Raw genomic sequence first — 23575 nt, 5'->3', positions numbered from 1 at the left:
CCAATTATAAATAAATAAATAAATAAATATTTGAGCTCATCTATCTCCTAGAGAACAGAGAGGAATTGAACTCACTGGATGAAATATTTCCTCAGATGGCCTTCCTGGATGGAAACTAGGGATGCGTATGGAAGCCAAGTTGCTTCTCGGGCTTATTTATAGTGGTTGCTTCTTGGGATTTATTTATAGCGGGAAGCCCCATCTTCTTATAAAATAAAGTCCAATAAAGATGTTGGGCATTGCACAAAGGGGCAATGGACCATCAGCAGTAGGAGCTGATGAGCATCACATCCACAAGCAGTCCCTGAAATATAAATGCCTTTGGGAGGAGGGCAATTGCTGTAGGAACAAACAGCAGCAATTGGTAGGGAGGAATTTTGATGAAAGACATATTAGTATAAACTCTCAGGCTATATGTGTCTCTGTAATTTTTTTGATATGAGCCACTATAGCAATGCTAGCCGAATCAATCCATTTTTCTCAACCTTGAGCACTTTAAGATCAGTGGACTTCAATTCACAGAATTAGCCACACTTCTTCAACTGGCCAAGGTTGAGAAACACTGAATCAGAGGAACTACTCCATAATTTGTGCTCTATAATGCTGATATAATTCTAATATAGAGGATGTGCGAGTGGATAAAAGTCATTGTAATTAACTGGACTAACATCAGGGAAATCACCCTTAGCTTGTTGGGTGACACTGGGCCATTAGTTTGTCTCAGTCTTACCTACTCATTGGGGAGATTTGTAGGGAGAAAACAAAGAAGGAGGAATATTTTGCACATTGCCTTAAGTACATGAAAGAAAGGTGAGATATAAATCAAAAAAATAATAATGTCCTATGATCCTCTTCAGCATATCAGCACAGTATTTAAGGTAGTTTTCTGCAGACCACTCTTAGATAATATACAGTAGTGGCCAAAATTGTGGAAACCTTTTGGGAAAAGTGTACAGTAGAAATGCCACCTTTGGTTACGTTTCCACCAATTTTTCTTCTAATTTCTTTATAACTGTAGCCTTGTTCACTTAATAATACCATTTTACATCGCTTTCTGGGCAACCAGTCAATCACTGGGCAACATCAATCACTGAATCCTACTGTGATCTGATTGGCTCATTGCCAAAACAAGATGACACTTGATTGGCTCTCTAAACACTCACTCTCATTGGCTACAATCAGATGAAGGAAAGCTTCCTGATATCAACCTAAGCAAGTTGTGCTTCTTTTTTCTGGTTATTTGGCTATAACTTTTCATAGAATACAGTACAGATAATTGAACAAACTTTGCTGTATTACATTCTTGATTAAATTATCTTTCCATTGATATATAATTTTATGGTACTACTCCAAAAAAAGTGGTGTTATATTAGCCATCAAAATTCAAAAATACACTTTTCCCAAAAGGTTTCCACAATTTTGGCCACTACTGTACTTACCTGTTTTTGCTGATGTATAGCTGAATAAAAATTGATTTGTTTACCTGTGACTAATGACACCAGCATCTGCCAACAGTTCAAATATTCTTACAAGTTGCACACGTAATATATCTCGCCGCCTACGTCGTTTCATATTCTGTTGAAGAAGTTAAAAGAGAACAGCATGGTAAAGCTATATTGATATTTGACATCATAACACACCAGTTTGGACATTTAACTTTCATCTGTTTGCAAAGATAAACAATATGATGCTTTGTTTTGGAAAACTGATAAATTATTGCATGAATTTGGTTATTTTTGCCAAAATGGGAATTTCAAAAGCTAAATCATAAACGTGTTATTTCCTGCCAGAATAATATTAAGGATCTTTAGTGCTTTCTGAGCTTGGTTGTTTTCTTGCAGACGTTTCATTACCCAAAATAGGTAACATCAATGTTAGTGATGATGTTACCTGGTTTGGGTAATGAAATGTCTGCAAGAAAACAATCACACTCGGAAAGCACCAAGGATCGCTCTTCATCTCTCAGCTACAAATATTCTCCTTTACCAGTAGAACAATATTTGTTGTTGTTGTTAGTTGCGAAGTCGTGTCCGACCCATCGTGACCCCATGGACAACGTTCCTCCAGGCCTTCCTGTCCTCTACCATCTTCTGGAGTCCATTGAAGCTCACGCCTACTGCTTCAGTGACTCCAGCCAGCCACCTCATTCTCGGTCGTCCCATTCTTCTATTGCCCTCCATCTTTCCCAGCATTAGGCCCTTCTCCAGTGAGTCCTTCCTTCTCATTAGGTGGCCAAAGTACTTGAGTTTCAACTTCAGGATATGGCCTTCTAAAAGTCAGGGTTGATCTCCTCTAGGACTGACCGGTTTGATCGCCTTGCAGTCCAGGGGACTTGCAGGAGTCTTCTCCAGCACCATAGTTCAAAGGCCTCAATTTTTTGGCGCTCAGCCTTTCTTATGGTCCAATATTAGACACGCATATATTTATACGTGATTGTAGACTATTATTACTTTAATGTACGTAATCTCTACCAAGATAAAGGCCTTATTTTAAATACATTAGCAAAATGGACAGTAAAGGAAATATAAATCTTATGCAATTCCACTGGAGGCAGAAAAAGACTTCTTTTAGAACAATGCATTTAATCTTACCATTTAAACAAATATTGTGCAATTCTTTTATTGGACAACGTAAATGTGAAAATTCAACCACGTATACAGTAATTCTCACAACAGATCAAAATACTGTACACGTTGGGTTTATGTGTGGCTCATAAAGAGTAAAAAAAAAAAAAAAAAAGCTCTACTGGAAACTTCTAAATCACAAAATGTGCAAACTCCCCATCATGTAATTCTGAGCATCGTTATAAGGCATAAGATTGAAACAAAAACGTAGAAATCAACATTGGGCAATCCCCCACCAGCCTTCTGCGATAAACTAAAACCTATTAAATCACAGCTGGGTCTGGGTCAATAAAATTGAGGCCTCCTTTATCTTTTTCTTGGGCACTCCAGTCCTATATGCTGTTACTGACTTTGACATAAAACTGCTCTCCTGTTGTTTCCAAGGGCATATCCATGCTATTTCCTTGGTAATTATGCTAACATTGATTTGCTAGGGCTGTCTTCCTGGAGGGTTTTTTTTCAGCTTCCAAACCTAGGCTTGGAATTCCTGCAGGTCTTCCACCAAAGTACAGGTAGCCCTCGACTTACGACCACAATTGAATCCAAAATTTCCGTTGTTAAGTGGGTTTTGCCCCATTTTATGACCTCCCTTGCCGCCGTTGTTAAGTGAATCACTGCAGTTGATAACTTAGTAACCTGGTTGTTAAGTGAGTCCGGCTTCTCCATTGACTCGGCTTGTCAGAAAATTGCAACAGGTGATCACATGATCCTGGGACGCTGCCACTGTCATAAGTACGAACCAGCGGCCAAGCATCTGAATTTCGATCACATGATCAATGAGGAGGCTTCAAAGGTCATTAATGTGAGAAATGGTCAAAGTGACGTTGTAACTTTGAATGGTCACTAAGTCAAAGACTACCTGTACTGAATGTCCTCTTTCCCAACCAGGGAGTTTTCAAATACCTAAAAGGCCACTGTGTAAAATCTTGATGTGCCACAAATTTTAAGGTTTTTATTTAATAACTAAATTAGAAATGCAGAAATCACTGGGTACTCAAAACAGTTTTTAAAATAGTGATTACCTCTGGCCGTCTTTCAAGTGCTTCTTTAATTATAGGATGCAACTCCTCTATTAATTCCCTGTGTAATAATTAAAAAATCAGTTTGGTAATACTTTAATAATTGTATTTCTAAATATTATACGCATAATTGTATTTCTAAATATTACACGCATATTTAGATATCAACCTCATACACACACACACACACACACACACACATAACTATAGAAATGTAAAATGTTAAGTACAGTTGTGGAATTTACTAATAATATATAACAGGCATTATAATCCCTGTCAATAAACAACTGAACATATTCAATTTTTCCCCAAAGTGCATGTTTTTCATAAGAAATACATAGCAGAAGAATATTTAAATAATAACTTTAAATACTGAGATTCCAGCGTTTCCTTAGAATGGGTGAGGTCATCCCCTGATAAAGTGGTGGGATTTTGTGATGCACATTGCTTACCTTTAGTTTTACAGACCCTTAAGACCCCTTCCTCAAATACCCCTCAAGATATATCCTTGGTCCATCTAGTTTGGCGTGCAGTCCTTGATATATCACACAAAGCCTGGAGCAACCCATTATGGGGTAGAAATTGGACAGACTTCCTTTATGAAGGAAACTAGATGCTTCCTACTCTAGATTTGGGACCACAAGCAGAGTTTGTCCCCTAGAGCAGAGATCCCCAATCTTTTGGGCACCAGGAAACGGTTCCGTGGTGAGAGGTTTTTCCGCGGACCGGCGAGTGCGTGGTTTTGTGTGCTGCCTGCATCCTGCTGATAGGGCTTTGCTTGTTTGTGCGGACCGGTTGCTGGCATGCTGCAGCCCAGTACCGGTCCACGGACCAGGGGTTGGGGACCCCCGCCCTAGAGGACAAATGTTTGACTTCCCTCTTCTCAATTTTCCCAGCGCTATGCCTAGTAATATTCACTAGAAGGAAGGTTAAGATTACCATACAGGAATTCCAGAACGAAAAAACCCAATTTTCTCCATTTTTATGATGAAAGGGATTGGAAACGTATCTCTTTTATAAAAAGTGGATAACTAAAAATATGCTGGCTGTTTTTATAATTGCCAATATTTCTTTTTTTTTTAATTTAAATTTTTTTATTGTTTTTCATTTAAAAAACAAAAACATAAATCTTTTATCACAATAACAACCAAAGAGAATAAAACTAAACAAAACATTCACAGACGTGTCCGGTGTACCCCTCCCGCACCACCCTCTTCCACTTACCACTCCTTCCTCCTCCCATTCTACCACCACTCCTCCTTCCTCCCTCTTTCCTACTTCCCTTCCTCACTCAACCATCCCGTCCTGTGAAGTTGGGGTACCACCGGACACCTCCTTAAAAAATCATACATATAAATCTATAATACAAACCTAGGATTGCCAATATTTCTTATCAATGTGAGAAGAAACTCCCACAATGTGTAATTCTTGAACAAGAATTATCATGACTTAATGGGGTCAAAAGGAGATAAGTTGTGTTGCCAAGCGATTTGGCTCAGCTACCAGAAAGTTCTGTCGATTATAGAGTTTTCCCACTCACTTTATTATTTGTGTTTATTTGCATTCTATTTAGCACTAGGAAAAACAACATTAGTTTTACCAAAAGATGGGAATGTTGTGCTTTGTTTTATTTCAGGTCAGCAGCAAAAACAGATACTTTTAAAGCATTTATTTACCTAAAAGCTCCTGGGCTAGTTCTGCCAAGGCCCAGCACAAGGGATTCTGTAATTTCCATGCTCTCAGAGCGCATCATTGGAACAATGTGCTTAAACAAGGATGAAGGGGATGGTACACCAATTATCTGGAAACAAAAAAAAATGGCATCGAAGTTCACTTTAGTATCATAATCAGACTGGAGTCAGGTTAAACAGCAATAATGCTCAAAAAATTAAGGACAGGTAGGAAGAATTATAAAGCATCCTTGCACGTACGAAGATTCTGTGGTCTACAAGGTTTCACAAGTTATCTGAATGTTATGAACATGTCTGGTATTTCCGATGTTGGCTTTATTTCACTCGTAACATCTTGCTGTATGTTTTTCCTTTTTACCATATTAATCAATTAAGCCCAGTGAAGAAATGATTTTCTTTCCAAAAGCTATATATTTATAGATATAAGCCAAAAATTACATACTGACTTTGTTGATTCATATTTTATGAATAGGTGCATAGAATCATGGTGCCATAAAACATTTCAATAAACAGTTCTTCCCAAATCTTCTGCTTCAATTATTTTTCCTTAAACAGCTTTTAAGAGGATTCTGAAACCCAATAATTTAATCTATCTATTTATTTTTTTGCATCCAGCTATACTTCTTTTCATAACATTTTACATTAAGGAGATAACATATATACTGTACGTATTTTACTGGTTTTAATTGCCTCACGTTTTTACCAAGTTTTATTGTGGAAAATGACACAATATTATTGTGAAAATTTTCATTTTCATTCAGTTAAAAAAATATTTCAGAAAATGGCTTTTAGTTTATGTCTTGGAAAAAAAGTTAGATTTCCTCAGTACATACTCAATCCCATCCATCAAGCGAAGAGAATCCTGATAGGATTTAATAAGCTCTGATGCTGCACCCCTTTTAAGCTTACACATAACTGCAAAAGGCATTACTAATGGTGAGGGAGGCGCTAGGAGGCATGGTGCATACTATGCACTACTCTCTCTCTCTCTCTCTCTCTCTCTCTCTCTCTCTCTCTCTCTCTCTCTCTCTCTCTCTCTCTCTCAGGACCACAAATCAAATCAAAATCTGTTTTTCTAAATTTACAGACAAACCATGGTTAAAAATGTAAAACTTTGAAGAAACATAGAAAACAATCCCCTTCTTGGAAGAGGAAATAAGTGACGAATATTGAAATAGGGACAATACTTATTTTAAAGCACCGTTTACAATTATAGGGTTATTTTATCACATTATAAAATAGATGTTATACCACTTGCTTTGCTCATGAAAGCCGCCTTGAAGTATAAAACCATTCCTTCAATAAGTTTGTATATATTGATTGAAATAAACTTCTCCACTCTTTCATATACTTGATATACGTACACTTTTGATGGAAGTCAAAAGTGCTGACAGGCAGCACCACAGATTGAGAAAAATGAGACTAATTAACTTGGCAAAACATTTTGACTTCTGCTCCCCATCCCCCCTTTTAACTTTTTTTCCCCCACATTGCTGTGGCAAAACGATCATAACTTTTCTGATCAAATCTTGATTGCTGTCCTTTTTACCTTACATTTCTGTGAATTGTTTAGATTTAGAGCCTTGGATAGATAAAACAAACCACATAAACCAAGTAACTGCAAAGAAACCATGTCACGCTTGAGTTAACCTGCATTTGTAATCGGAAAACTAGGAACAAACTATAATTTCCATTCCAATGTACCAATATTTACCGATTCTGTTCATGTTATCATGCTGGGTCAGAAATGAAATTTTATGATTATCAAGCATATGTTGATGCCATCAAATTAATGCATCCAACAGCCAGGCAGGTAGGTTATGGACTCAGTCGGTTGAAGAATTTTGACTGGTGAAATTCAGAAAGAGAGCCTTCTCTGTCACTGCCCCTGTCCTGTGGAACATTCTCCCACCAGAGGTGAAGTGGGCCCCAACTCTCCTGACCTTTTTGAAAGATGTGAAGACCTGGCTCTGCTAGCACATATGGGGCTTGCAGAATGGCATGCAATCCTGGGGGGGGGGGGTGTTACTTCTTTGAAAAAGTCCCCTTGTATTTTAACTTTTTAACTTATTCTACAGTATCTTCATGTTTTATTTGGCTCTGATATTACTGAGATATTTTTTATATGGTTTATGGTTCCACCCACGCCATCAACTCTTCTAGGCACCTGACTCCCCACAGTACTGTCTTACACCGAAAGATGTAGTAGCAGTAGTAGTAGGGCTGTATTGCTATTATCCTTCTCATCTTTCTTGTCTTCTCATTTTTCCTACTATTTTCTCCTAGGGCAGTGATGGCGAACCTTTTAGAGACGTGTGGCCCATTAGGTGGATGTGGCCCATTGGGTGGGCGTGGCTGCGGTGGTAACAGCAGACTGGGTGGGACTAAAAAGTTCAATCAATCAATTCCAACTTTGCGAGATTTTTTTTTTCCCGTGAGAAGTTGAAATTGACTGATTGAACCTTTTTTTTGTGCACAGCGGCGAAGGCCTAAAGCAAAAAGGTTTTATAAAACCCAGCTGAAGGCCTAGGACTGGGGCAACGGCGCGCATGCCCACAGAGAGGGTTCTGAGTGCCGCCTCTGGCACCCGTGCCATAGGTTCGCCACCACTGTCCTAGGGGTATCTTAGGATTTATCACGTGTTGTTTGTACCTGACTTATCACCTTAGTTCTTTGTAGCTACACTGAGAGCTTATGCACTAAGAAACAAATATCTTGTGTGTCCAATCACACTTGGCCAATAAAGAATATTCTATTCTATTTTATATTATATGCTTTTAGCTATAAACTGTCCAGAGTCTCTCTAAGTGAGATGGACAGTACCTAAATTGGATAAATAAAACAAATAAAATTATTGGATTCAGCTTTGACTATTTCCTCTACAGACCAGCTTATTTGAGAGCTTGTGTATCCAAACAGTAACTCAATCATTTCTAATACAATTTGGAGCTTCGCTAACAAAACCGACAGCTTAACTGACAGTCAAATGGAATTAGCTTGAAACCAAAGCCTTAGGGATTCTTTTATTTTATAAAATAAAATGAAGTATGACAAAATGAGATTTCAGATAAGAAAAAGATTCAAGCATCATTTTACAGGAAAACTACATATAATAAATCATTTCTATGAAGAAAAATAACAACTGGGGCTTTAAAACATTGTAGCTCTATCTAAGCTTTCCTGCGCTGACAAATACATCTTTTGATTTTCAAAAGCTGCGGGAACAACACTGGATTTCTGAAATTTATTTTCAATAAATGAACAAGAAATTTAAGAAGACTGGACAGTCACTTGTCTGAAATAGTATAGGTTCTCCTGCTTGAGCAGGGGGCTGGACTAGAAGACCTCCAAGGTCCCTTCCAGCTCTATTCTATTCTATTCTATTCTATTCTATTCTATTCTATTCTATCCTATCCTAGTCTAGCCTAGCCTAGTCTATCCATATTCTATTCTACTCTACTCTACTCTACTCTACTCTATTAACTGTATACACCTCATCTAGGAGAAAAGAAATCCAAACTGCTTAAGAAGAACAGAAATATAAACTGCTTAATGCACCGGATGAACATACTTTTGAATCAATGCCATAGCCACTATCTGGAGTAGACGCCAGCGTCTCAGGCGGGGAACACCTGACGGAACCTGTGGATGCAGAAGATGGTGTAGACATTGCGGCACTGCAACAAAGAATCAGATAGTTTCTCCAGAGCCCAATGTAGGAATCACTGCTGATGGCAGTATTTACTTTCTTGGCATTGACAGGGCTGCTGTTAAGAAAAAAAGAAAAAAAAAGAATGAAAAGTTTGAGGGAGAAGATTTTATAATGCATTGAGTATTTAAGGTTAAATGAGACTCAATGTTTAAGCAAGATATCACAACTGAGGTTTATGTGTATACTACTATAATTATTCTGACCTAGGAGAAGATTTTAAATTAAATCTTTGTATTCCTAAAATATGGTTTCTATTACAAGGGAACAACAGGGGTGACTTATCGCGGTTTCTCTGAATCCTGTAAAAAATCCAACATAGGTAGTCTGTGCTAGTGCCCATTTGCATTTATGGTGGTGATGGAAAATATCTTTACGGCCAATTATCATATTTATGACCTTGGCAAGTCTGTAAAGCAAATGAAAACTAAAGCACAGTTGCTGTTTCATTTACTGACCGCTTTGCAGTTGCTGGTCCCAATTTTGGTTGCTAAATGAGGATTATCTGTATTATATTCAGTTTCTGAGGTTTTCACGGGTGTTTGTATGTAGGTCTTTGGTTATTCGGGTTTTCTCCCGCGTAAAATTGGAAGTGTCTTTGTCGAAACGTCGCCAAGACACTTCCAATTTTACGCGGGAGAAAACCCGAATAACCAAAGACCTACATATATATATATATATATACACACACACACACATACATACACAATATTAAAATATAAATTAATAGCAAATTGCAAAACTAATTTTGCTTTAGCATCCCACTTTGGTTTTTTTTAAAGCTCATAGTACATATTTCACTGAATTAAAATATTAGCTATTTTTTTCAGCCTGTTTTCCTCCATATACATGAAAGTACTTCGTTGTATTAAAGGGTGACTTACTTTATGTCAACTTGGGGAGACAACAGCTGGAGCCTGGTATAAGCAAACATCCAAGCGTAGCTCACTGCGGTGGGACAGTGCTTTGGCAGATTTTCCTGTTTCATCAAACTGGAAAGGCTAATAATCCAGGGGTCCTGGCCCTGAGACACATGTGCAAATATCCATATATGTGATGGACTGACGACATCAAATTGGTGGCTGATAGGAGAAGAGCTCCAGTCAATTAATGTTTGTAAATCTATTGAACTGGGACAGTACAATAACATAGTCTGTGTATGGAAACAAAAATAAATTCATTTAGCTCACCGAAAATGCTTTAAAATTGGTCTCTGAAGCTATGGGCATACATAAAACTAAGGCTATTCCCACTGCAAAACAAAAATGGCTTATTTGGCAAAACAAGCACAAAGTACTATATTTGGGGGGGGGGGGGAATGAAAATAAATATTCTTTTAGGTAAATTCAGTCAGATCACAGTTTACAGAGCAACGTATGGATTTTTCTTTTACTGTTCCCTTCTCCGACACAGATGCTCCCTCTTGTTAGGATTTTGTTAGGATTTACTAATTCTAATTAGTAATCATATTTAACATTAGCAGAGATGACATAGGAACACAGGGGTTTTCCAAGAAAAGGAGAAAAGGCTAGAAAACCTTTCACAATTTTACACAATTAAGATATTGATATCATTACATCTCTGAGGGTGAGGGCACAAATAAGTGTACAAAATAAAGATTATTTCTCTTAAAAGTGGGGGGAAAGACAGTAATCTGGTAGTTGTTCCAAAACAATTGTGCTTAATGTATAGGCACTACAGAACGTTATCAATGCAGTTATTTCAGCATGGGAGTGAATTAGCTCTTCAAAAATAGCCCCACACTAAAATGGCATATACATCATTATGGATGGGGGAGGGGCTGCTCCTTGATGGAGTGGCTGAGGGGATAAGAAGAAGCCCTCATTCCCGTGCAGTCAGTCCCTTTCGCCTCAGCTCTGAGGTAACTCTTTTCCATTTTAATCGTTTTTATGTTTATCGTTGCATCGTCTGTAGACTTCCCAAGTCATGGTGAGATGGGTTGCATATTAATGTAATAAATAAAAATAAATAGAATCAAGACATACATAGCTATTGTTAGATCAGGCTAGTTCAGAAAGTTCTGTCATGACATACCAAATACCATTTTATTAAAATGTTACCTGCTTTCTATGCCAACACAAATACCAGGGAACGCCCCCTAAATTGTTAACCCGATCTTTCAAAATTAATTAAATCCCAAGTGCAAGAGCCTGGCTTTCTACAGTAATACTTTGTTTAGATTTGATTTAACTTGCCCGTTCCCATGAACCATTCACGAGCTTAAACTTGAAAGCGTGACTGAAGCTTAAAGTGCAATTTTCAAAGTATCTTCAGATTTCAGTTTAGAATGATAACAGCATACTTGAGGCATCTCATTCCAGAGCTTGGAGGAACTCTGTCTACTATAGCATAAAGGTTCATGTGGGCCGTGAGGGGATTGCAAACTGGGCCACAGAAACAGCCGGCAATCGCGTACGCGCATTCTCACTTGCGCGAGCAGTGGGCGAGCGCGTGCGCATGCACTCCATTTACATGACTGGCAGGCCCGCATGCACGCCGCTCCTGCAAATGGGGCTGCATGTGTACACGTTTGCCAGCCACTCGCGCACAACCACCCCCTCTTTCCTCTGCCAGTCCACAAAGCCAGAAATATTGGGGAACAAAATACTGCCCCCCTCCCCTATGGTTGATGGCATTCTTCCTTGAAACTGAGCAATAACAACTATTATATAGACAAAAGACATCTGAATTTTCAGTTTTAAACGAGGATTAGGGATAGCACTGAAGAAAAGTCAACATTCCAATTTCATTTGCCAAAGTAAGCTGTCCCTTACTCAAAGAGATTATTGTATCTACCAGAAAGAAAGACAACCCTAAATTCAATACTTCATCAGCATCACCCTTCGAAGAGAATACAGAAAGGGAGAAATATGTAATATGGATAAAAATCAAGTTTCCCACCCTATCCGCCTACAATTGCCAGCTTCTATAGTACCCCACCCCCATGCAAATATGTGAACGTTGTAATATGGATATGGACATGTGCTTGAAGCCACAGTTTAGTAGCTACGGATTAAAATTTATTAATTCTCTGTAAAATAAACTACCACGTATAACGTTATTTCCCTACGTGCATATAGTAATCATTCTCTCTTACTCACAGAAGCAAAGAGACTCTTCCTTCCTTCCAGAAGAAAACCAGTAAAATATAAGGAAAAAACAGCATGTTGAGGTGGGGAAAGGGAAGGGATAGTTGCACTAGAAGGGAAATGAAGAGAAAGTGATGAACCAAACTGATGAAGTGAGAGAAAGTGGGGGGTGGGGGAAACAGGAGAGAAAAGGAATGAGGCTGGGCCAGGCTATTCCCATTTTTGAAGCAATGTCTGCAACTATTTGCATTTCCCACCCATTCAGTCCTTGTCAACAGCATCTGCTGTTCTCAATGTCTATGGAGATTCTCAGTCATCCAAGGTCATGGTTGTCCCAAAGGTGCTTTTTTCAAAAGGCAACTGGACTTTGTTTTTCCTTGAAGACGCTTCGCTTCTCATCCAAGAAGCTTCTTCAGCTAAAGAAACTTTTTGGATGAGAAGCGAAGCGTCTTCAAGAAAAAACAAAGTCCAGTGGCCTTTTGTAAAGCACGCTTAGGGTTACAATTCTCAATGAACACGGTCTCTCCAGTCATGTAATCCTGAGAAAGAGTAAATACAGCAATTAAGACTTTATTTAGCATAGGTTTAAAGGCTTTTTCAGATTTAAGAAGTAGTGCTCAATATTTATTTTGGTGCGTACAAGGCTTGCAATATTGGTCGTTCTCAATTTACAACCACAAGTGAGCCCAAAATTTCTGTTGCTGAGCAAGACAGTTGTTAAGAAAGAGGACCTTTCTTGCCACAGTTGTTAAGTCAATCACTGCAGTTGTTATGTGATTCATTAATCGATTCGTTAAGAAAATCTGGCTTCCCCTTGGACTTTGCTTGTCAGAAGCCATCTGGGGTGGTTACAAATGGTGATCACATGACTCCAGGACAGTGCCACTGTCATAAACACAGGCCAGTTCCCAGGTGGCTGAATTTTGATCACATGACCATGGGGATGTGGCAGTGGTTGCAAGGGTGAAACCAGTCATCAGTCACTTTTTCCAGTGCCATTGTAACTTCAAATGGTCACTAAATGAACGGTTGTAAATTGAGGACTACCTGTACATGTGTAATGTAAAACAAAAGATTAATCAATCATTAAGCATTTGTTATTTTTTCATGATTTCTAAAGAATGAATCTTACCTGGTCAGCACCTGTGAGATGTATGAAACTTTCAAGGATTGATGAACTCAATCTGTCCATTACATCTATGGCCAACTCATCATCACCCTAAGAACACAAATATCTGATACGTGACAAAGTCAAGGCAGCATTAAGATAAACACAAGACACACATGACAATTTGCTTACCTTAGTCATGTCTAAAACAGTGAAGAGAGCTCTTATTTCCTTAAGACAACTGACAGCTAGTCTCCTAGTGGCAGATCTTGTGCTACAGAGGATAACCAACGCAAAGCCTTCAACCACATGGAACACACTAGAATAAGGGGTCCTTTCCAGGGAAAGGGTAGGAGCACTTCCATTGGCTATGCCACGCTAAAAGGTGAAAAACAGAAATTACTAAAATCAATGGGATCTATTCATTTGTATTTACACTTTCTGAATATACATAGGGGCAGATAAAAGCCTCATCGGCAATTTTACCTCATGGGACAACATTTTCATCATGTTGTCCAGTATGGTAAAGGTCAGGCACTTGCAAGAATACAACCAACAAGCACAAGCTCAATCTTCCACGTATCCACATATCTAAAATAATGCCCCCATTTGTGGGAATCCATTACTCAGTTAAAATACATACATTCACACAGCATAATTATACCTGAGTTTCCTGGTTCTTGTTTTGTATCTGGACTGCTTGTTTCCACTGACTAATTAGCTGTACCAACATCTTAACTGCATTGTCCAGGAGAGTGGGATGCAAATCAGTGACTTCACGAACAATAAAATAAACAAATCCTGACAAAACATCTTCCCGCCAATCTGGAAAATCCAGCATTAATGCTTGCAAAGTATTGAAAGCCAGGGCACGCAGTTCTTCATCCATGTGAATGGTCAGCCTGTTGACAACAATGAAGAATTAGCATATTTGTTATGAAAAAGAAGTCTGAAGTCTGAAGAAGATGAAAGGCAATATACAGGATTGGGGTGGTAATTTGCCAGAACTTGCATTATGCACATTTAGCAGTGATACAGTACTGCAGATAATAATAATAATAAAGTTGGAAGGGATCTTGGAGGTCATCTAGTCCAACCCCCTGCTCAGGCAGGAAACCCTAAACTATTTCAGACAAATGGCTGTCCAGTCTCTTCTTACAAACTTCCAGTGTTGGGCCATTCACTGCTTCTGGAGGCAGGTTGTTCCACTGATTAATTGTTCTAACTGTCAGGAAGTTTCTCCTTAGTTCTAGGTTGCTTCTCTCTTTGGTTAGTTTCCACCCGTTGTTTCTTGTCCTGCCTTCAGGCACCTTGGAGAATAGCTTGACTCCCTCTTCTTTGTGGCAGCCCCTGAGATATTGGAACACTGCTATCATGTCCCACTTTGTCTTTCTCTTCATTAAACTAGACATACCCAATTCCAGCAACCGTTCCTTATATGTTTTAGCCTCCAGTCCCCTAAAGATGATTTAATTGTGATTAAATTGCTCCTGAAACTAGAAGCAAATTATAAGACTACTCTTTTCCCAAGTTCTTCCACTCCCTGGCATGAACTCCTATCCTTTCACTATTAACTTTCAGTTAGGTTTTATTCATCCTTATTCCTTTAGAATTAAATAAACTTTGTGTATCACTAGCACAACTACTATTGCTTTGCCTGCAGCCATCCTAGATTAGCACGTCTTACCAGCTCTGAGACCCCTCTATGCCAGACAATAGATGAAGCTGTGACTTGTTTAAATCCAATTCAAATTCCAAGGTACAATTTGAAACTATAAAACTCTGCATAGAGCAGGCCCATATAAATGAAGAGTTAAAAGTGCTCCTCTATGAACCTACTCATTAATTGAGATCTGCCTGAACCCAACATTAAGATTATTGGTGAAACTTTAATGAGCAGCCAACATTTGGAGATGAGCCTTGATCGTGAAATACCCTCTGCTAACCTTTTATATTTTAAAGCAGCAAAAGGAGAATATTTTGTTTTTATCAGTCGTAGAATGTATATTTTAGCTTGTAACGTATTTTTCAGAATAGTTCCATAATTTCAAAAATCGATCTTTGGCAAATATCTGAGGAATCCCCAACCATTCGTAATTTTGATTTTTCTAAGAATAATTATTTTCTAATGACAACCTGGGGGCTAAAAGGAACTCTTAGAGCTGATGATGATACTGAAATATTCCACACTCTCATTTTTAAAAATTACAATAATTTTATCTTAAAATTTGACAAAGAGATAAAACAGGGATGTCTTGAGGATACAATGCGCTGTCTAGGGAACTTACTGAGGACCATTGTTTACTCCAGAGTAAAAGCTTGGCTAATCCTACCTTGCAAGCAGTTCAATAAGGTCATTCCTGCTCATTCCATCTGGGATCAGTCTTGGGATAGCAGCGATACAAGTTCTAAACAAATCAATTTTTGGTTTTCTCTCACCCCTGTCAATGAGAATCACATTACATAGCTTATTTCACAGTGACTAGATGGGTTGTGCATCCGTACCAACTTAAGAATTTTATTTTAATTACAACTATGAAATTATATATTTTAACAGAAAAGCAATTATATATTTATAATGATTAAGCCCCGATGGAAACAATGGCTTAATACATTAAACCAGGGGTAGTCAACCTTGGCTCTTTTATGACTCGTGGACTTCAACTCCCAGAATTCCTGAGCCAGCTTAGCTGGCTCAGGAATTCTGGGAGTTGAAGTCCACAAGTCATAAAAGAGCCAAGGTTGACTACCCCTGCATTAAACAGTAAAATTAAAAACCACGCTGACCACAGAAAAGAAAAAAAGTTGAAGCAATGTTTTTATTAAGTCAACTGAAAGTTTATGGAATGATTACAGATTTCCACCCTTGTTAAAACAGCTGTTATACTCACTATATCTCTGACTATGTAACAAGAACTAGCATGCTAACTATGTACATAAACTGACATTGCAAAAGTGAGATGTTAATTAGAAACAGGAATTTCTTCTGTAATACAGCAACAAAAGAATAGGCAACAGGTGTGTGAATATCATTTTCCCTCAGATTAACTTCATTCTTGTCCCTTGTTTTCGATATGGCCTAAGAACCATCCCAGAGGAGAACCCAATCAAAGCCCAGGCAAAGATAACCACACCTGCCCAGGAAGACTGAACACAACACACAGGTCAAACGTATTGTTTTGCTACCTCATTGCTAGTTTTCAGTGGACTGCAGCTCCCAAAACACACTAGATGTCCCAGTGGCTAAAGTTTCTTCACAGGATCAGGCTCTGACTTCATGTTCCTGGCAGACTGAGATTGCATGCCTCAGCTTTTTAAAGGTTGCTTTTTTAAAAAGCTATAGATCCTCTATGGCTGTGGTGGCGAACCTATGGCCCGTGTGCCACAGGTGGCACACAGAGCCCTCTCTGTGGGCACATGCGCCGTTGCCCCAGTCCTAGGCCTTCAGCTGGGTTTTATAAAACCTTTTCACTTTAGCCTCCGCCGCCATGTGCAAAAAAAAATATAGGTTCAATCAATCAATTTCAACTTCTCGCGGGGGAAAAAAGATCTCACAAAGTTGGAATTGATTGATTGAACTTTTTAGTCCCACCCAGTCTGCCGTTACCACCGCAGCCATGCCCACCCAATGGGCCAGGACCACCCGGCACCCAACGATCCATAAGTGGGTTTTGGGTTGCAGTTTGGGCACCTGGTCTCTAAAAGGTTCGCCATCACTGCTCTATGGTATGAAACTCGGGTTTCATTGTCAGATAATTCTCTAGTCAGTTTTAAACTAACGGGCAGCTGATGTACCAGTTAAATGGACTTGTCAAGTTGCCAGATGAATCCAGATAGTTTCTAGAATATGCCTGGGGGAACTTCTCCACTACCTTTGCGAGCAAAATGTTATGATTGCTATTGTTATTATTATTTAATATTGTTATTTACTAAATTTATTATGGCCACCCACTTGACAAGACTCTGGACGGCTTACAACATCCAAATGTTAAATAGTTAAAACGTAACAGCGAAACGTGGCAATCTAGACTAAATTTCTTTTTTTTTTATTAATAAAATATCATTCCAATTTTATTTAAAGTATAAAATAACTCTGCACTGAATTAGTTGTAATTAATTGGCTACTTACGTGATCATATCTTCAGGCTCTTTATTGGTCATCTGCACACTTGTCATACACATTGGCCTCCCAACTTCTTTGTCTAGATGCCTAAGTATGCTATCTAGTGCTCTTCTTACTTGAGGATAATATATTGACATTCCTGAAAGGATAAGTTCAATATCGTTTGTTTTTTAAATGATTCTGGAATCTTATTAGATACAAGTGAAATCCTGTATACATTACTTACAACGAAATACACCGAGTTTTATTTTACAATATTTTTAAAGTCATAAGTTTAAATTGGGTATCTGACCACTCAAATATTGGTTAAACGTTTAAAAATATTTATTCCATTTATTCTGACATTATTAGTATCCCCGAAAACCAGCGGTATTCCTTCCCAGTTTAAAAGTTGAAATTGGGGACAGGATGAGAAATAGGTCCTGCAATTGGACTTCTGAAAAGCATTCCAGATTTAGATAGAAGATCCAGGGTTCTACTTGTTACTACAAGTGCAATAAAATTGGGTGCAGGGAGTCAGCTACAAAGTCAGAAGAAAAAAAGGAGTAAACGCACTTAATTCTTTCAAAAATCCTAATGAATTACTAAAACTGTTAATTATTACAATTGTCGGATCCACCACCTTTGGGCTTGGCGCCTTGCTGCCGTCCTGCCATCAATGAACCAGGGAAGGGAGAGGGGAACAAATGGGCAATAAAAATGTATTACCTCGATGGTGGGAAATTGATAAGATAAGATAACTTTTATTGTGGGCACAACGGCACACATCATAAATAAAATTTAGTTGCCCGCTTATTTTTGATGTGTGCCGTTGTGCCCACAATAAAAGTTATCTTATCTTATCTATTTCCCACCATCGAGGTATACATTTTTATTGCCCATTTGTTCCCCCCTCCCTTCCCCGGTTCATTGATGGCAGGACGCCAGCAAGGCGCCAAGCCAAAGGTGGTGGGTCTGACAATTGGGAGGGGGGGAATGACAGCTGAGGAAGAACAGAGCATTGTGGAGTGCCGGCATCTTCAAGGCCGTTTACCCTGAGAGTGGAATTTTACCAGCCTAAACACCTCAGTGGTTCCCAAAACATCTCGGCGGTGCCAGATTGGCTACACATGGATGGACCATGGGGAGAAGGCTGGGGAAAGCAAGGGATTAGTTTCGTATTGATGTGCGGGAACTTCAGATTCTGCCCGACTTTACAGCAATCAACATCTCTTAATAAAAATACCTGTCGCTTCAATCAACTGGAATCGAGAGTTTTACTTCCATAGGGCTGGGGTTCCCTGGTCCATGGACTAGCACCGACCACAGCATGCCAGAAACCGGTCCGTGCAAACAAACAAAGCCCTATCCACAGGATGCAGGAAACTACACCGTCTCCGCTCGTCAGAAAACCTCTCTCCACGGAACCGGTCCCTGGTGCCCAAAAGGTCGAGGGCCTCAGCCCTAGGGGATCAGACTGAGACAGGTCTGACTACAATTCTGAATTCAACAAATCTTAAAGTTTGCCTTTCCTTTCTAACTTCCAGCTATAGTAGATGGGCTTGATGGTTGGATGGGTTTTCCCCCAAATATTAACCACTCTGAGGGTCAGAAAATAACCCAATATTTCATGGATATTCTGGGTTTCTGTATGAATGAGCATGTTAGGGAGAGCCTCCAGTCTTCCTCAAGCTTAGATAAAAGGCAGGATTTCTCACAAAGTTAAAAAATACTTATGCAAATGTTCTGTTGGTGCTGAGAATATTTATAGTATATAAATTGTGTGTGTGTGTGTGTGTGTAGTGTATGTGTATGTATATGTGTGCATGCATATGCACGAAGCTGAAAACACCAGCCTGAAGATGACGAATGGGACTTCGTCAAAACGTCGCCAAGACACTTCCAATTCTACGCGGGAGAAAACCCGAATAACTAAAGACCTACATACAAACACCCGCGAAAACCTCAGAAAACAAACAAATATATATATTTGTTTATATATATATAAACAAATATATGTGTGTGTGTGTGTGTGTGTGTTTTCTGAGGTTTTTGCGGGTGTATGTATGTAGGTCTTTGGTTATTCGGGTATTCTCCCGCGTAAAAAGCCAAGACACTTCCAATTTTACGCGGGAGAAAACCCGAATAACCAAAGACCTACGTGTGTGTGTGTGTGTGTGTGTGTACACACACACTATTAAAAAACTTTACTTTTGATCTAATTTCAACTGAAGTGAAATAAAAATAAGCATACGAAGGACAAGGTCTTTTTTCAGGACTACTTAGTGCTACTACAAAACATTGTACTATTCAAAATCATAAGCAAGTGATGTGGTTAATTTGATTGTGCTTAAAAAAAACCAGTTACTTTTCTATCATTTACTACTTTTAATAATAAACACACTATTCCTTCCCTAAGCCATAAATTACTCACCTATAACTTTTGCTTCCTCATCAGTCAGAGTTTTATTAAGAAAAACTTTCTTTACGCGCAGAGTGTTTCCTGATGGAAGTATAACGCCTGTAGTTGGCATAGGTGGCTCTCCATCCTTCTGTTGTAAACTGTCTGCTATCACAAGAAAGACTCTGAGACCTATATTCATTCTCTGCAAAAATCAGAGGAACATCATTCAGGGACCAAGCAAGGATGCAACATACCACAGGTTAATGTTATAAAATGAGTGTAGATAGCCTCTCTCCATCTCATCTTCATCTGCCATACGCATATTTAGCAGAATGGAGCTTTTGTTTTATAAAATATCATTCTCCCAAGAAACACAAATGGCATCTCACTTAAATTAAGCACTAAGTGACTTTTTAAAAATTCTGCTTTAAAATAGATTGGTTCTTGTGTTTCTATTGGCTAAATCAGGCTAAACCTTGGCTCTTTTATGACTCGTGGACTTCAACTCCCAGAATTCCTGAGCCAGCGTGGCTCAGTTTGGAAACCTCTCCCTTTTCCCTCAGCATGGCTGGCTCAAGAATTCTGGGAGTTGAAGTCCACGAGTCTTAAAAGAGCCACGGTTGCCTACCCCTGGGCTAAATGAATGATAAAATGCTTTAAATGTCAGGGTTTGTTTTTTTCCTCAGCCAACCCTACAAGGAGTCATTTATATGATTAGCAAAAGCTGGCCATGAATACCTACGAGGAAGGAACACCACATATCATGATGTAATTTGTGCAACGATGTCAGGACACACTACATTATTATGGCTGAGTTCCAGAGATGGTGAACTTAGATTGATTTTCGCTTTGCGCAGTATTTAAACATCTGTTATGATTTGTCAACTACAATTTATGACTTAGCGTGTGTGATGCGACGCCAGACAATTTTAGCTTATTCAACAAATATGGGAAAAATGTATGGCTTTGGAAAGGATACTCAGATCTATCGAAAGATTTTTCAGACACATGTGCTTTTGTCCTCCTTTTGGAGAAAGAACAAACAGGGATTCAGTTTCACTTCAGCCAATTCCAAATGTGTTACCGTATTAAAATTCAGGATTTAAAACAAACCTTGTTCAATTGCTAAACACAAACATTACAAATGCTAGATCCGTGGTGGCGAACCTATGGCACGGGGGCCACAGGTGGCACGCAGAGCCCTCTCTGTGGGCACGCATGCCCTCGTCCCAGTCCTAGGCCTTCAGCTGGGTTTTATAAAACCTTTTCGCTTTAGGCCTCTGCCATGTACAAAAAAAAAAAGTTTCAATCAGTCAGTCAATTTCAACGTCTCGTGGGGGAAAAAAAAGATCTCGCAAAGTTGGAATTGATTGAACTTTTTAGTCCACCCAGTCTGCCGTTACCACCATGGCCACGGCCACCCAATGGGCCACGCCCACCCAATGGGCCACGCCCACCCAATGGGCCACGCCCACCTGGCACCCGATAATACATAAGTGGGCTTTGGGTTGCAGTTTGGCACTCAGTCTCTAAAAGGTTCCCCATCACTATGCTAGATTGTTAAGATGCTATGTTTAATTGGTTTGTTATAACCAGGATACTTAGTTCGCCAAGCACAAGAAAGGATTGGTCAAAGGGAACAGAATCCTGTCTTATTTCTCTTCATAACTGCAAAGACAGATAGGAGAGGAAAGGAGCTGATCCTCAAACTCAGTGTTTCACTCAAGTTTCTTTTTGCTCTAGTTTACCTTTGTGTGACCACAATCTCTAAAGAAACCAAAGATGATGAGACACCAGCACAGACAGTAAATAATTGGAATTATTAGGTAAAAGGTATAGTATTTGTTTTCCTTTTCTTTTCATCTCTTTTCAGAAGTGGTTTACCAATGCCTGCTTCCTAGGGCAGAAAGAGTAACTGGTCCAAAGTCACCTAGCTGGTTTTCTGTCCGAGATGGGATTAGAACTCACAGTCTCCCAGTTTCTAGCCTGAGGCTTTAGCCTCAATGTCAGCAGTTCTCAACCTATGGGTCGCGACCCCATTTGGGGTCGATCGACCATTTCACGGGGGTTGCCAAGCAAGGCTGTCCGCCATTTTTTCTCCCTTTTCCGGCGGGTGCCTTACCTCCCTTGAGCTGGGCCAGCTGGTGGTTGGCCTGCTCCGTCTCTGCCGCTTGCCAGCTACGCCTCGGCCGGCGCAGGGGGCGGAACCACGCATGCGCGGCATTCCCGGGCAGGGAAAGTCCTCGACTTACGACCGGTTGGGTAGTCCACGACTTACGATCGGTTTAGTCCTCGACTTACAACCGGTTTAGTCCTCGACTTACAACCGGTTGGGGGTCGCGGCATTAAAAAGGTTGAGAACCACTGCACTATGTCAAACTAGCTGTAGTATTTCTAGAAGACCCTCATTACAGTGCATGTGTTTATAATCTTATTAAAAACAAATTGCAAACAATATTTTAGTTTTTTTATTTTTACCTCTGGATTAATAGTGAAGGTTTTCGGGGACTTTCCCACACTGAGAAGATCAAAAATTATTTCTTTCATTGCAAAATCCAAACGTTCCTAAAAAAAGAAAAAAATCACAACTACATAAAACTTTTTATAAACCAGAGAACATGTGCGAAACCATTTTAGGAAAAATGCTAATCTCGACTTGCATGGTAACTGTGGCATATTTAATTAATTTTATTTATATCTCCAACTCACTCTCATTTTTCCCATTTATTACGGTAATTGTAAGTCATAATGTAAATTATTTAAAGATATCTGTACTATCGCATGTTGATCAAGGTCCCACAAAAAAAAAAAGATGTATCTAAATTTAAGATTATTTTAAGCTCAAAATCTTTTCCCCTGCATAGGCAGTTAGCAGCTAACATTAGATAACATTTTACATCACTGGATTTCAAACTGTTGGAACTTTTTTTTTTTTTACCAGAGGTTTTATTAGAAATTTACCAGTGTAGAAATTAGTAATGGCATACAAACGTTTCTAAAAGACAACTATATTTCTTCACTGATTTCTATCGTTTCTACTGTATGCGCCGTTGGGTGTGTTCAAAAATGACTAAACAACAAGAATGGATGACAGGTTGATCTAAACATTAATCCAAAATCCTATAAGCCAGGGATGTCAAACTGCTGGGCCGGACGCGTCATCCGGAAGCCACGCCCACCCCATTGCCGGCAATGGCAAAACCGTCCCGATACGTTGCGCGACGTCATGTGACGTCGCAAGTTTGACATGTCTGCTATAAGCAATTCCTGCTACATAGGGGAATGTAACAACTTCAAAAATCAGAAAGCTATACTATTTGTTACGTATGGAACCTAAACTTTTAAGTCTTCTGTTCATTAACAAAAGTTAATGAATAGTAGTTTGGGCAGATTCCCGTGTTTCAATATAATATATGTCATAGCTTTCTTAAAAGATTAAAAATATGTAACTTAAAAGTTCTTGTAGAACAGGAGGTTTTAAACAAGGGAATGAGCAAATTATTATTATTATTATTATTATTATTATTATTATTATTATTATTATTATTATTTATTAAATTTATATACCGCCCTATCTCCCTTACGGGACTCAGGGCGGTGAACAGGCGATACTAAAAACCACGATAAATATACACAAGTTTCTGTTCTAAAATCAAATTAAATAACAGGCCTGTTCTAAAAACACCCCATACAAAAACCCCCACTAAAACATAATCAAACTACGCCAGGCCGGCCACACGGAATAGATGGGCCTTCAGGGCTCGGCGAAAAAGGTGCAGGTCCGCAACTGTACGTAGGTCGGGGGGGT

The 23575-nt window shown here is 39.1% G+C and overlaps 1 protein-coding gene across 1 annotated transcript in view; it reads right to left on the bottom strand.

The window, feature by feature from the left end:
* FRYL (FRY like transcription coactivator) overlaps positions 1 to 23575 on the bottom strand; it is a 110820-nt gene that overhangs the window by 68959 nt on the left and 18286 nt on the right. The window contains exons 13-24 of the mRNA XM_015822839.1: positions 22246 to 22332; positions 19798 to 19969; positions 17391 to 17523; positions 15595 to 15702; positions 13926 to 14163; positions 13454 to 13639; positions 13286 to 13372; positions 9928 to 10196; positions 8906 to 9101; positions 5320 to 5444; positions 3647 to 3704; positions 1484 to 1575 (exon numbers count right to left, since the gene is read on the bottom strand). Of these exons, the coding sequence (XP_015678325.1) occupies positions 1484 to 1575; positions 3647 to 3704; positions 5320 to 5444; positions 8906 to 9101; positions 9928 to 10196; positions 13286 to 13372; positions 13454 to 13639; positions 13926 to 14163; positions 15595 to 15702; positions 17391 to 17523; positions 19798 to 19969; positions 22246 to 22332 (1751 nt within the window). The remainder of the gene's footprint in view (positions 1 to 1483; positions 1576 to 3646; positions 3705 to 5319; positions 5445 to 8905; positions 9102 to 9927; positions 10197 to 13285; positions 13373 to 13453; positions 13640 to 13925; positions 14164 to 15594; positions 15703 to 17390; positions 17524 to 19797; positions 19970 to 22245; positions 22333 to 23575) is intronic.

The sequence above is a fragment of the Protobothrops mucrosquamatus genome, unplaced genomic scaffold, assembly GCF_001527695.2.
Source record: "Protobothrops mucrosquamatus isolate PMUCROS unplaced genomic scaffold, P.Mucros_1.0 scaffold1694, whole genome shotgun sequence".
In the NCBI taxonomy this organism is placed as follows: domain Eukaryota; kingdom Metazoa; phylum Chordata; class Lepidosauria; order Squamata; family Viperidae; genus Protobothrops; species Protobothrops mucrosquamatus.
The sequence above is the reverse complement of the archived record's forward strand: the minus strand, read 5'-3'. Positions and strand labels throughout refer to the sequence as shown.